Source organism: Heteronotia binoei, chromosome 3 (genome assembly GCF_032191835.1).
Source record: "Heteronotia binoei isolate CCM8104 ecotype False Entrance Well chromosome 3, APGP_CSIRO_Hbin_v1, whole genome shotgun sequence".
NCBI classification, from domain to species: domain Eukaryota; kingdom Metazoa; phylum Chordata; class Lepidosauria; order Squamata; family Gekkonidae; genus Heteronotia; species Heteronotia binoei.
In genome coordinates, this window is record NC_083225.1 from 192,362,134 (window position 1) to 192,376,573 (window position 14,440).

General features: G+C 51.7%; 1 protein-coding gene across 1 annotated transcript in view; it reads left to right on the forward strand.

Annotated features, from left to right (window-relative positions):
* The first annotated feature begins 16 nt into the window (after positions 1-16).
* The window catches only part of XRRA1 (X-ray radiation resistance associated 1), a 68,316-nt gene continuing 53,892 nt past the window's right edge, over positions 17-14,440 (forward strand). The window contains exons 1-4 of the mRNA XM_060235355.1: positions 17-125; positions 5,113-5,183; positions 8,369-8,480; positions 14,226-14,383. Coding sequence (XP_060091338.1) covers positions 17-125; positions 5,113-5,183; positions 8,369-8,480; positions 14,226-14,383 — 450 coding nt within the window. The remainder of the gene's footprint in view (positions 126-5,112; positions 5,184-8,368; positions 8,481-14,225; positions 14,384-14,440) is intronic.

Consider the following 14,440-nt stretch of genomic DNA (forward strand, 5'->3'; position numbering starts at 1 on the left):
GGGAAGAACGATGACAATGGCGGATTATGACGTCCCCTCTCCGCGGCATTCTGGGAAATGTAGTTTCCGCGCGGCCGCCGGAGAAGCGCTTCCTCGTTGTCATGGCGACCGAGGGGGAGGCGGAGGCAATGGCAGCGCGCTTCTAAGGTAGGAGAAAAGGGGGGGAGAGTCGAACAACAATTTCCAGTTGGGGGAGGAGGTGTCTCCCAAGTGGGGGGCAAGGGCAGCCCCTCTAGCTATTGGAGGACCTAGAACTCTATGGCACGATCCTCAGCCTCTGAGAGCTGGGACTTCCATTCAAGGCAGCCCACTGCTTCTAGCTGCGGAAGACGTGAGTTCAAATCCTCCTAACTCATTGCAACCAACTCACTCAGTTGCATAGAGTTGCCAGGCCCGACTCAAGAAATATCTGGGGGCTTTGGGGGTGGAGCTAGGAGACTTTGGGGGTGGAGCCTGGAGGCTTTGGCGGTGGAACCAGAAGTCTTTGGGGGTGGAGCCCAGAGACTTTGGAGATGGAGCCAGAACTCTTTGGGGGTGGAGCCCAGAGGCTTTGGGGGTGGAACCAGACATCTTTGGGGGTGGAGCCTGGAGACTTTGGGGGTGGAACCAGAAGTCTTTGGGGGTGGAGCCCAGAGACTTTGGAGATGGAGCCAGAACTCTTTGGGGGTGGAGCCCAGAGGCTTTGGGGGTGGAACCAGACATCTTTGGGGGTGGAGCCTGGAGACTTTGGGGGTGGAACCAGAAGTCTTTGGGGGTGGAGCCCAGAGACTTTGGAGGTGGAGCCAGAACTCTTTGGGGGTGGAGCCCAGAGGCTTTGGGGGTGGAACCAGACATCTTTGGGGGTGGAGCCTGGAGACTTTGGGGGTGGAACCAGAAGTCTTTGGGGGTGGAGCCCAGAGACTTTGGAGGTGGAGCCAGAACTCTTTGGGGGTGGAGCCCAGAGGCTTTGGGGGTGGGACCAGAAGTCTTTGGGGGTGGAGCCTGGAGGCTTTGGGGTGGAACCAGAATTCTTTGGGGGTGGAGCCCAGAGGCTTTGGGAATGAAACCAGAAGTCTTTGGGGGTGGAGCCCAGAGACTTTGGAGGTGGAGCCAGAAGTCTTTGGGGGTGGAGCCTGGAGGCTTTGGGGTGGAGCCAGGATACTTTGGGGGTGGAACCAGAAGTCTTTGGGGGTGGAGCCCAGAGACTTTGGGGGTGAAACTGGAAGTCTTTGGGGGTGGAGCCCAGAGACTTTGGAGGTGGAGCCAGAAGTCTTTGGGGATGGAACCAGAAGTCCTTGAGGGTGGAGCCTGGAGACTTTGGGGTGGAGCCAGGATACTTTGGGGGTGGAACCAGAAGTCTTTGGGGGTGGAGCCAGGATACTTTGGGGGTGGATCCAGGAGCAAGGCTGTGACAAGCAGGACTGAACTCCAAAGGGAGCTCTGGTCATCACATATGTAAAAGAACAGTGCTCTTTTTAAATGCCTTCCCTCCACTGGAAAGAATGGGGGGCACCTTCTTTGGAGGCTCATCAAATTGACCCCTTGGTCCAATCTTTTTGAAACCTGAGGTGTTTTCTTTGAGGAGAGGCTCCAGATGGTACAATGAAAATTGGGTGCCTCTGCCTCAAAAACCAGCCCCCAGAGCCCCTGCTACCCACGAATTGATTCTTCATTATGCCCTATGGGGACCTGTCTCCATAGAGTATAGTGGAGTGCCCAGGGGATATTTCCTCCCCCACCCCTGCTTTCTGATAACCCTGAAGTGGGGAGAGGGCCTCCAAACCAGGGGATCAACGAGAGATTGGCAACCTTATGTTGCAGCCTAACCTACCTTATAGGGTTGTTGTAAATATAAAATGAGTGAAGCCACGCCTGATCGCCTTGGACAGAAAAAGTAACCCTGGACTGGCATATTTCACTGGCAAGGCCGGCTGCTTGCTTAGCACAGGCATGACAATGAGGTGGCAGGGGCTAAGGCGGCGAAATGGACTGTGTGACTTCAGACTTCAGGTGGAAAGTCTTCTCTCTTTTTTGGGTATTTTTGTATTTTCTGTGTGTGTGTGTGAGTCTGCACCTGGGAGTCATATCGACCTCTAGGAGAGCCAGTTTGGTGTAGTGGTTAGGTGTGCAAACTCTTATCTGGGAGAATCAGGTTTGATTCCCCACTCCTCCACTTGCACCTGCTAGCATGGCCCTGGGTCAGCCAGAGCTCTGAAAGAGGTTGTCCTTGAAAGGGCAGCTGCTGTAAGAGCTCTCTCAGCCCCACCCGCCTCACGGGGTGTCTGTTGTGGGGGAGGAAGGGAAAGGAGATTGTAGGCCGCTCTGAGACTCTGTCCTTGAAAGGGCAGCTGCTGGGAGAGCCCTCTCCAGCCCCACTCTCTTCATAGGGTGTCTGTTGTGGGGGAGGAAGGGAAAGGAGATTGCGAGCTGCTCTGAGACTCTTCGGAGTGGAGGGCGGGATATAAATCCAATATCTTCTTCTTCTAGTGATGGACCCCTACTGGGGGCCTGGAGGATATTCAGGGAGGTGGCTGAATAAGCCTGCCTCTGCCTCCGGACTGGGTATTTCAAGGACTGTCTCCCAATCCAAGTACTAACCACAGACAACCCTGCTTAGCTTCCAAAATCTGTTTTGGGTTTGCCTGGAGTGGATGACTCTGGAGGTGCCTTCCAACTCTATGATCACAGATATCTGGGGATCAGTTGTAATACCAGGAGGTCTCCAGGTGGCACCTGGCGGTTGGCAACCCCCTGCACCACCCTGGCCATTGCCTCTCCTTACTTTCTTCCTGGGTGAGGTGCAGGCAGGCTTGGTGTCGTGCGAGGGGGCGGTTTTACATGTCGGCTTCTGCGGCGGAAGGTCGCAGTGCGGCCGCAGCTCGATTTCCACCCTCACGTCGCCCTGCGTCACCCGCATCGCTGGTCTTGTCCCATGCTGCAGTGGCTGAGCATGCTGGGAAAGTGGCCCTGTGTTGTGTCACAGAAGTCCTGCCTGCTGTGCTAAGCACAGAGGTCGTGTGTGTGTGGGGGGGGGTCACGTCAAGGGGCAGTGGCTAGGGTTGCCATCCTCCAGGTGGGGCCTGGAGATCTCCCAGAATTGCGAAGTGATCTCCAGGAAAAGAAGATGATATGGAACATATGAAGCTGCCTTATACTGAATCAGACCCTGTCTCAATCCAAGTCAGTCTTGTCTCCTCAGACTTGCAGCGCCTCTCCAGGATCTCAAGCTGAGGTTTTTCACACTATTTGCCTGGACCCTTTTTGGTTGGAGATGCCAGGGATTGAACCTGGGACCTTCTGCTTACCAAGCAGATTCTCTGCCACTGAGCCACAGTCCCATTCATGGCTCTCCAGGGTCTCCAGCTGAGGTTTTTCATGCCTATTTGCCTGGACCCTTTTTAGTTGGAGATGCCAGGGATTGAACCAGGGACCTTCTGCTTACCAAGCAGATGCTCTACCACTGAGCCACAGCCCCATTCATGGCTCTCCAGGGTATCCAACTGAGGTTTTTCACGCCTACTTGCCTGGACCCTTTTTAGTTGGAGATGCCGGGGACTGAACCTGGGACCTTCTGCTTACCGAGCAGATGCTCTACCACTGAGCCACTGTCCCGCATATATATTGGATATATACTGCAGCCTCCACTCCAAATCTCAGGGTCTCATTGCAGCCTACCATCTCCTTTACCTGCCTCCCCCACAACAGATACCCTGTGAGGTGGGTGGGGCTGAGAGAGCTCTCCCAGAAGCTGCCCTTTCAAGGACAACCTCTGCCAGAGCTACGGCTGACCCAAGGCCATTCCAGCAGGTGCAAGTGGAGGAGTGGGGAATCAAACCCGGTTTTCTCAGATAAGCGTCCTCACGCTTAACCACTACACCAAACTGGCTCTCTCCAAGTGACCAAGATCAGTTCCTCAGTCTGCAATTACAACTTTTAACGCCCAAGGTAACCTGAGTTATTATATGGAGCAGCAATCTGGATTCATAAATGAATAAGACCATACATTGACCACTAACATAGTTCTCACATCAAATTTAGGGATGCCAGCTTCCAGGTGGTACAAAATACTGCGTGTTTTTAAAGGCAGTTCTTATGCACAGTGTACATATCGCATGTTTCTAAAGACAATTCCTATGTACAATTTACTGTTATAATAAAATTGGTATAAGAACATAAGCGAGGCCATGTTGGATCAGGCCAGTGGCCCATTCAGTCCAACACTCTGTATCACATAAGAACATAAGAGAAGCCCTGTTGGATCAGGCCAGTGGCCCCTCCAGTCCAACACTCTGTGTCACAGAAGAACATAAGAGAAGCCATGTTGGATCAGGCCAGTGGCCCATCCAGTCCAACACTCTGTGTCACATAAGAACATAAGAGAAGCCATGCTGGATCAGGCCAGTGGCCCATCCAGTCCAACACTCTGTGTCACATAAGAACATAAGAGAAGCCATGTTGGATCAGGCCAATGGCCCTTCCAGTCCAACACTCTGTGTCACTTAAGAACATAAGAGAAGCCATGTTGGATCAGGCCAATGGCTCATCCAGTCCAACACTCTGTGTCACTTAAGAACATAAGAGAAGCCATGTTGGATCAGGCCAATGGCTCATCCAGTCCAACACTCTGTGTCACATAAGAACATAAGAGAAGCCATGTTGGATCAGGCCAAAGGCTCACCCTGTCCAACTCTCTGTGTTACACAGTGGCCAATATATATATATACACACACACACTATGGCTAAGAGCCTCTGATGGACTTCTCTCTGCTCCATATTTTTATCCAATCCCCTCTTGAAGCTGGAACACAATTCTAACGCCCCTCCCCAAACCCCACCCCCCAATCTCCAAGCATTTCCTCACCCCGAGCTGGAGCCCCATAACAGTGGCCAGATCTGAAACAGTTCTTGAGGAGAAAAGGGCTTCTCGTCCCAAAATAGTCTGTGGAATCTATTGAAAGTGTAAGAGTTGAAGTTTGGATCTGAAAAAAAGCCTTGTCTTGATTACAGAGCTTAGAGGAAGCTTTTGACGAAAACGCAGTTGGAAAAATTCCGGAAATGCCCGTTTAACTATCAGCTGCATGAAGAAAAGTTTGTGAACTGGTGTTCTTTTGGAAATTTTTTGCTGCGTTATAGGAGCTACGGAGTGGGACTTGATTTGCTTTTCTAAAACTGCTCGGGAGCAATACCTACGGTTGCTGTGGGAGGTAACTGTGGAGTGGTGCCTGCTGGAGAGGGGTTTCTACAGCAGATTGCAAAGTTCTCCAAGAGAAGGGATACAGTGATCATGGGAGATTTCAGTTACCCGGACATGTGTTGGAAGTCCAACTCTGCTAAAAATGAAAAGTCAAATAGATTCCTGACTTGTCTTGCTGACAACTTCCTTTTCCAGAAAGTGAAGAAGGAAACAAGGGGATCTGCTATCTTGGATTTGGTTCTCACCAACAAGGAAGAATTGATTGAAGAAGTAGAAATAGTGGGCGCCCTGGGCAGTAGTGTGATTTTGGAATTTACCGTCGTAGGGAAGGGAAAAGCTATACGTAGTCAGACTTATAGGCTGAAATTCAGAAGGGCAAACTTTGATAAACTTAGAACTATGCTGGGTAAAACCCCATGGTCAGAGATACTTAGGAGGAAGGGGGTTCAGGTGGGGTGGGAGCTTCTTAAATGCGAAATACTGAAAGCGCAATCACAGACGATTCCTGTGAGAAGAAAAAATGGAAAAAGCCTAAAGAAGCCGAAGTGGCTCCATAAACAGCTCTCTAAAGACTTGAGATATAAAAAAGACTCCTTTAGGAATTGGAAGGAGGGCCTTATAACCAGGGATGAATATAAACTAATCACCATTGCTTGTAGAGGAAAAGTTAGGAAAGCCAAAGCTCAGTATGAGCTCAGGCTGGCCAAAGATGCTAAAAACAACAAAAAAGGGTTCTTTTCTTATGTTCAGAGTAAGAAAAAAGAGCAAGGATACGGTAGGCCCATTGCGAGGGCAAGAAAGTGAAATTGTAACAGGAAATGAAGAGAGGGTGGAACTGCTCAATTCCTACTTTTCCTCAGTCTTCTCTTCTGAGGGAAACGGTGCTCAACATGGCAAAAGCAGAACTTATAAGGAGGGTGTGAAGTTCCAACCTAGGATCAGCATAGGGGTAGTACATAAACACCTAGTTTCTTTAAATGAAACTAAGTCCTCAGGGCCAGATGAATTGCATCCAAGGGTTCTAAAAGAGCTTGCGGATGTATTTTCTGAGCCTCTGGCTATTATTTTTGAGAATTCTTGGAGAACAGGAGAGGTGCCGGAAGATTGGAGGTGGGCGAATGTTGTTCCCATCTTCAAGAAGGGGAAAAAAGACGATCTGGGTAACTACCGACCCATCAGCTTGACGTCTATACCTGGAAAAGTTTTAGAACAAATCATCAAACAGTCGGTCTTGGAACATTTAGAAAGAATGGATGTGATTACTAAGAGCCAGCACGGGTATCTCAAGAACAAGTCATGTCAGACTAACCTGATCTCTTTTTTTGAGAAAGTGACTACCTTGCTGGATCAGTGGAATGCTGTAGACATGGTTTATTTTGATTTCAGTAAGGCTTTTAATAAAGTTCCCCATACTATCCTTGTTGGCGTTGGTAAAATGTGGTTTGGATCCTGTTACCGTTAGGTGGATCTGTAACTGGTTGACAGATTGCACCCAAAGAGTGCTTGTGAATGGTTCCTCATCCTCTTGGAGAGGAGTGACAAGTGGAGTGCCTCAAGGATCTGTCCTGGGACCTGATTTGTTCAACATCTTTATCAGTGATTTGGATGAAGGAATAGAGGGAATGCTTATTAAATTTGCAGATGATACTAAATTGGGAGGGGTTGCAAACACAGATGACGACAGAAACAGGATACAGGATGACCTTGACTGGCTGGAAAACTGGGCTAAAATCAATAAAATGAATTTTAACAGCGATAAATGTAAAGTTCTGCATTTAGGTAGGAAAAATCCAATGCATGGTTATAGGATGGGGGAGACTTGTCTTAGCAGTAGTATGTGCAAAAAGGACCTAGGGGTCTTAGTGGATCATACGCTGAACATGAGTCAACAGTCTGATGCGGTGGCTAAAAAGGCAAATGCAATTTTGGGCTGTATCAACAGAAGTCTAGTGTCCAGATCACGTGATGTGATGGTATCTCTTTACTCTGCTCTGGTAAGACCTCACCTGGAGTCTTGTGTTCAGTTTTGGGCACCACAATTTAAGGAGGATCTAGACAAGCTGGAACAGGTCCAGAGGAGGGCGACGAAGATGGTGAGGGGTCTGGAGACCAAGTCCTATGAGGAAAGGTTGAAGGAGCTGGGCATATTTAGGTTGAAGGAGCTGGGCATGGAGAGGAGGCGGCTGAAAGGTGATAGGATCACCATCAAGTCCTTGATGGGCTGTCCTATAGAGGATGGTATGGAATTTTCTTTGGCCCCGGAAGGTAGGATAAGAACCAATGGGTTGAAATTAAATCAAAACAGTTTCTGGCTCAACATTAGGAAGAACATCCTGACTGTTCGAGCGGTTCCTCAGTGGAACAGGCTTCCTCGGGAGGTGGTGGGCTCTCCTTCCTTGGAGGTTTTTAAACAGAGTCTAGATGGCCATCTGACAGCAATGAAGTTCCTGTGAATTTAGGGGGAGGCATTTGTGAGTTTCCTGCATTGTGCAGGGGTTGGACTAGATGACCCTGGAGGTCCCTTCCAACTCTATGATTCTATGACATCTACCTAAGGAAGAGGAAGGAAGATGTTTAGGTTGTCAATAGTTTCAACTGTAATTGGAGCTCTTGTGATGTCCAACCTTCCCTTTTTGCATTCTGTGTTTTTTGACGTTCTGCATTTTTGGAATATTATCAGTTTCGTTTCAAGCTATTGATAGATGTGAAAGTCCTTTAAGAGAATAGCGCGAACGATTCTTTCACGGCGGCGCGGCCTTTTTCTCCTCCGCACCTGAGGTTTGGCAGCCCTTTTAGTTCATTCATCCGTTACATTTAAAAGTGCCCCTTGCCATTCCTCAGTATAGATAATGTTATCGAGTACCAGGGGAAGTGTTAGATCATTTGCAGTCATAGTTTTCTAATTAGATTATAAAATTCCTTTAAACCTTGAACGAAATGATAGAATTTTCCAATTTGCAATTCAATTCTAAAACTTTGCAATTTCTGTTTTTGATTTTCTTTTAAAAGGTTCTCTAATAAAACAGACCGAGAACAAAGTATCCTCCTAGCATACCCAGCCGCACCAGCGGAAACTGCCCTTATTCCAATTAGTCACTCAAAGTGGTTAGTTGATTTGTTGACCCAATAAAGCTTCCAGGGAGAATACTGACAGTTGGATAACATGGATTTGATTCTCCCCTTTTTTCCCTGAAGGGCCAGAACAAAACCATGGCTGCAACGCGAACATATAAATTGGACGACGGGAGCTGTCACCCCACCAACTGCTTCCCAGCAAGAAGTCTTTTACAACCGCATTATAAGGAAGGTGATGTATTCTCTTCAGGACTCCATTTTGTAGAAAAAGCCCAACAGGAACTCATTTGCATATTAGGCCACACATCCTGATGTCACCATTGTTTCACAAAGGGCTTTTTTGTGGAAAAGTCCAGCGGGAACTCATAAGAACATAAGAGAAGCCATGTTTGATCAGGCCAATGGCCCATCCAGTCCAACACTCTGTGTCACATAAGAACATAAGAGAAGCCATGTTGGATCAGGCCAATGGCCCATCCAGTCCAACACTCTGTGTCACATAAGAACATAAGAGAAGCCCTGTTGGATCAGGCCAATGGCCCATCCAGTCCAACACTCTGTGTCACATAAGAACATAAGAGAAGCCCTGCTGGATCAGGCCAATGGCCCCTCCAGTCCAACACTCTGTGTCATATAAGAACATAAGAGAAGCCATGTTTGATCAGGCCAATGGCCCATCCAGTCCAACACTCTGTGTCACATAAGAACATAAGAGAAGCCCTGCTGGATCAGGCCAATGGCCCCTCCAGTCCAACACTCTGTGTCACATAAGAACATAAGAGAAGCCATGTTTGATCAGGCCAATGGCCCATCCAGTCCAACACTCTTTGTCACATAAGAACATAAGAGAAGCCATGTTGGATCAGGCCAATGGCCCATCCAGTCCAACACTCTGTGTCACATAAGAACATAAGAGAAGCCCTGTTGGATCAGGCCAATGGCCCATCCAGTCCAACACTCTGTGTCACATAAGAACATAAGAGAAGCCCTGCTGGATCAGGCCAATGGCCCCTCCAGTCCAACACTCTGTGTCATATAAGAACATAAGAGAAGCCATGTTCGATCAGGCCAATGGCCCATCCAGTCCAACACTCTGTGTCACATAAGAACATAAGAGAAGCCCTGCTGGATCAGGCCAATGGCCCCTCCAGTCCAACACTCTGTGTCACATAAGAACATAAGAGAAGCCATGTTTGATCAGGCCAATGGCCCATCCAGTCCAACACTCTGTGTCACATAAGAACATAAGAGAAGCCATGTTGGATCAGGCCAATGGACCATCCAGTCCAACACTCTGTGTCACATAAGAACCTAAGAGAAGCCCTGTTGGATCAGGCCAGTGGCCCCTCCAGTCCAACACTCTGTGTCATATAAGAACATAAGAGAAGCCATGTTGGATCAGGCCAATGGCCCCTCCAGTCCAACACTCTCTGTCACATAAGAACATCAGAGAAGCCCTGTTGGATCAGGCCAATGGCCCATCCAGTCCAACACTCTGTGTCACATAAGAACATAAGAGAAGCCATGTTGGATCAGGGCAATGGCCCATCCAGTCCAACACTCTGTGTCACATAAGAACATAAGAGAAGCCCTGTTGGATCAGGCCAATGGCCCATCCAGTCCAACACTCTGTGTCACATAAGAACATAAGCGAAACCCTGTTGGATCAGGCCAGTGGCCCCTCCAGTCCAACACTCTGTGTCACATAAGAACATAAGAGAAGCCCTGTTGGATCAGGCCAATGGCCCATCCAGTCCAACACTCTGTGTCACACAGTGGCCAAAAAATCCCAGGTGCCATCAGGAGGTCCATCAGTGGGTCCAGGACATTAGAAGCCCTCCCACTGTTGCACCCCCAAGCACCAAGAATACAGAGTATCACTGCCACAGACAGAGAGTTCCAATGTTATGCTGTGGCTAATAGCCACTGATGGATCTCTGCTCCAAAAACTCATTTGCATAAAAGCTCCAAAAACTCATTTGCATATTAGGCCACATTTCCAACGACAAGCCAGGTGGAACTGTGTTCCTGTGCATTCCTGTTCAAAAAAAGCCCTGATTCTCTTTTCTTCTGCCCAGGGCTGGTTCTCCAGCCAAGCCATCCATGTGGCACTTGGGACTGCAGAAGACAAAAGGGTGTCAGTGCACCCTATCAGAAGTCCCCAATCCAGTCTGGGCTAAGTCCCCCAAAGTTGTTGGCCCTCCAGAGGAGCTGGTTGACCCCTGTGTGAGACAGGAGGCTGGACTAGATGGACCCTCACTGGTCTGACTTAGCAGGGCTCCTCTGATGTTTTTCTGAGGGGAAGGCCTCAGCCTCTCTGCCCTGTTGTTGACCCTCCAGAGGAACTGGTTGGCCACTGTGTGAGACAGGAGGCTGCACTAGATGGACCCTCATTGGTCTGATCCTGCAGGGCTCTTCTGATGTTCTTCTCAGAGGAAGGCCTCAGCCTCTCTGCCCTGTTGTTGACCCTCCAGAGGAACTGGCTGGCCACTGTGTGAGGCAGGAGGCTGGACTAGATGGACCCTCACCGGTCTGATCCAGCAGGGCTCTTCTGATGTTCTTCTCAGGGGAAGGCCTCAGCCTCTCTGCCCTGTTGTTGGCCCTACAGAGGAACTGTCTGGCCACTGTGTGAGAAAGTAGGCTGGACTAGATGGACCCTCCCTGGTCTGATCCAGCAGGGCTCTTCTGATGTTCTTCTCAGGGGAAGGCCTCAGCCTCTCTGCCCTGTTGTTGGCCCTACAGAGGAACTGTCTGGCCACTGTGTGAGAAAGTAGGCTGGACTAGATGGACCCTCCCTGGTCTGATCCAGCAGGGCTCTTGTGATGTTCTTCTCAGGGGAAGGCCTCAGCCTCTCTGCCCTGTTGTTGGCCCTCCAGAGGAACTGGCTGGCCACTGTGTGAGACAGGAGGCTGGACTAGATGGACCCTCCCTGGTCTGACCCAGCAGGGCTCTTCTGAGGTTCTTCTCAGGGGAAGGCCTCAGCCTCTCTGCCCTGTTGTTGGCCCTCCAGAGGAACTGGCTGGCCCCTGTGTGAGGCAGGAGGCTGGACTAGATGGACCCTCCCTGGTCTGACCCAGCAGAGCTCTTCTGAGGTTCTTCTCAGGGGAAGGCCTCGGCCTCTCTGCCCTGTTGTTGGCCCTCCAGAGGAACTGGCTGGCCACTGTGTGAGACAGAAAGCTGGACTAGATGGACCCTCACTGGTCTGATCCAGCAGGGCTCTTCTGATGTTCTTCTCAGGGGAAGGCCTCGGCCTCTCTGCCCTGTTGCTGGCCCTCCAGAGGAACTGGCTGGCCCCTGTGTGAGGCAGGAGGCTGGACTAGATGGACCCTCCCTGGTCTGACCCAGCAGAGCTCTTCTGAGGTTCCTCTCAGGGGAAGGCCTCAGCCTCTCGGCCCTATTGTTGGCCCTCCAGAGGAACTGGCTGGCCCCTGTGTGAGGCAGGAGGCTGGACTAGATGGACCCTCCCTGGTCTGACCCAGCAGGGCTCTTCTGAGGTTCTTCTCAGGGGAAGGCCTCGGCCTCTCTACCCTGTTGTTGGCCCTCCAGAGGAACTGGCTGGCCACTGTGTGAGACAGGAGGCTGGACTAGATGGACCCTCACTGGTCTGATCCAGCAGGGCTCTTCTGATGTTCTTCTCAGGGGAAGGCCTCGGCCTCTCTGCCCTGTTGTTGGCCCTCCAGAGGAACTGGCTGGCCACTGTGTGAGACAGCAGACTGGACCAGATGGACCCTCACTAGTCTGACCCAGCAGGGCTCTTCTGATGTTCTTAGGAAGGCCTCAGCCTCTCTGCCCTGTTGTTGGCCCTTCAGAGGAACTGGTTGGCCACTGTGTGAGACAGGAGGCTGGACTAGATGGACCCTCCCTGGTCTGACCCAGCAGGGCTCTTCTGATGTTCTTCTCAGGGGAAGGCCTCAGCCTCTCTGCCCTGTTGTTGGCCCTACAGAGGAACTGTCTGGCCACTGTGTGAGAAAGTAGGCTGGACTAGATGGACCCTCCCTGGTCTGATCCAGCAGGGCTCTTGTGATGTTCTTCTCAGGGGAAGGCCTCAGCCTCTCTGCCCTGTTGTTGGCCCTCCAGAGGAACTGGCTGGCCACTGTGTGAGACAGGAGGCTGGACTAGATGGACCCTCCCTGGTCTGACCCAGCAGGGCTCTTCTGAGGTTCTTCTCAGGGGAAGGCCTCAGCCTCTCTGCCCTGTTGTTGGCCCTCCAGAGGAACTGGCTGGCCCCTGTGTGAGGCAGGAGGCTGGACTAGATGGACCCTCCCTGGTCTGACCCAGCAGAGCTCTTCTGAGGTTCTTCTCAGGGGAAGGCCTCGGCCTCTCTGCCCTGTTGTTGGCCCTCCAGAGGAACTGGCTGGCCACTGTGTGAGACAGAAAGCTGGACTAGATGGACCCTCACTGGTCTGATCCAGCAGGGCTCTTCTGATGTTCTTCTCAGGGGAAGGCCTCGGCCTCTCTGCCCTGTTGCTGGCCCTCCAGAGGAACTGGCTGGCCCCTGTGTGAGGCAGGAGGCTGGACTAGATGGACCCTCCCTGGTCTGACCCAGCAGAGCTCTTCTGAGGTTCCTCTCAGGGGAAGGCCTCAGCCTCTCGGCCCTATTGTTGGCCCTCCAGAGGAACTGGCTGGCCCCTGTGTGAGGCAGGAGGCTGGACTAGATGGACCCTCCCTGGTCTGACCCAGCAGGGCTCTTCTGAGGTTCTTCTCAGGGGAAGGCCTCGGCCTCTCTACCCTGTTGTTGGCCCTCCAGAGGAACTGGCTGGCCACTGTGTGAGACAGGAGGCTGGACTAGATGGACCCTCACTGGTCTGATCCAGCAGGGCTCTTCTGATGTTCTTCTCAGGGGAAGGCCTCGGCCTCTCTGCCCTGTTGTTGGCCCTCCAGAGGAACTGGCTGGCCACTGTGTGAGACAGCAGACTGGACCAGATGGACCCTCACTAGTCTGACCCAGCAGGGCTCTTCTGATGTTCTTAGGAAGGCCTCAGCCTCTCTGCCCTGTTGTTGGCCCTTCAGAGGAACTGGTTGGCCACTGTGTGAGACAGGAGGCTGGACTAGATGGACCCTCCCTGGTCTGACCCAGCAGGGCTCTTCTGAGGTTCTTCTCAGGGGAAGGCCTCAGCCTCTCTGCCCTGTTGTTGGCCCTCCAGAGGAACTGGCTGGCCCCTGTGTGAGACAGGAGGCTGGACTGGATGGACCCTCCCTGGCCTGCTGCAGCAGGGCTCTTCTGATGTTCTTCTCAGGGGAAGGCCTCGGCCTCTCTGCCCTATTGTTGGCCCTCCAGATGAACTGATTGGCCACTGTGTGAGACAGGAGGCTGGACTAGATGAACCCTCCCTGGTCTGACCCAGCAGGGCTCTTCTGAGGTTCTTCTCAGGGGAAGGCCTCAGCCTCTCTGCCCTGTTGCTGGGCCTCCAGAGGAACTGGCTGGCCACTGTGTGAGACAGGAGGCTGGACTAGATGGACCCTCCCTGGTCTGATCCAGCAGGGCTCTTCTGATGCTCTTCTCAGGGGAAGGCCTCAGCCTCTCTGCCCTGTTGTTGGCCCTCCAGAGGAACTGGCTGGCCTCTGTGTGAGACAGGAGGCTGGACTAGATGGACCCTCCCTGGTCTGATCCAGCAGGGCTCTTCTGATGCTCTTCTCAGGGGAAGGCCTCAGCCTCTCTGCCCTGTTGCTGGGCCTCCAGAGGAACTGGCTGGCCACTGTGTGAGACAGGAGGCTGGACTAGATGGACCCTCCCTGGTCTGATCCAGCAGGGCTCTTCTGATGTTCTTCTCAGGGGAAGGCCTCAGCCTCTCTGCCCTGTTGTTGGCCCTCCAGAGGAACTGCTTGGCCATTGCGTGAGACAGGAGGCTGGACTAGACGGACCACTCCTCTAATCCAGCAGGGCTCTTCTTAGGTTCTTCTTTCTGCTGTTTTAAGAGGTGTCAAATTTGAAGCAGCTTTGCCGATACGGACTCTCATGTCGCCTGTGCTTTTCCAGGGGCCGGCCACTGGGAAGTGGCCCGTCACGCGGCCGAGGAGACGAAGTTTGAGTGGTGGTTTGGCCCCAAATCCTGCCAGATCAAATGGAGGGGAGCGGGGATGCTGTACGGCCCCCGCAGGCGTCTATACGAGAAAACCCTCACCGGGACACTTCTGGTGAGCGCCCTTCTTTACTATGTTCGTAAAGTCGCCACGCGTCCATGTTGACTTTGA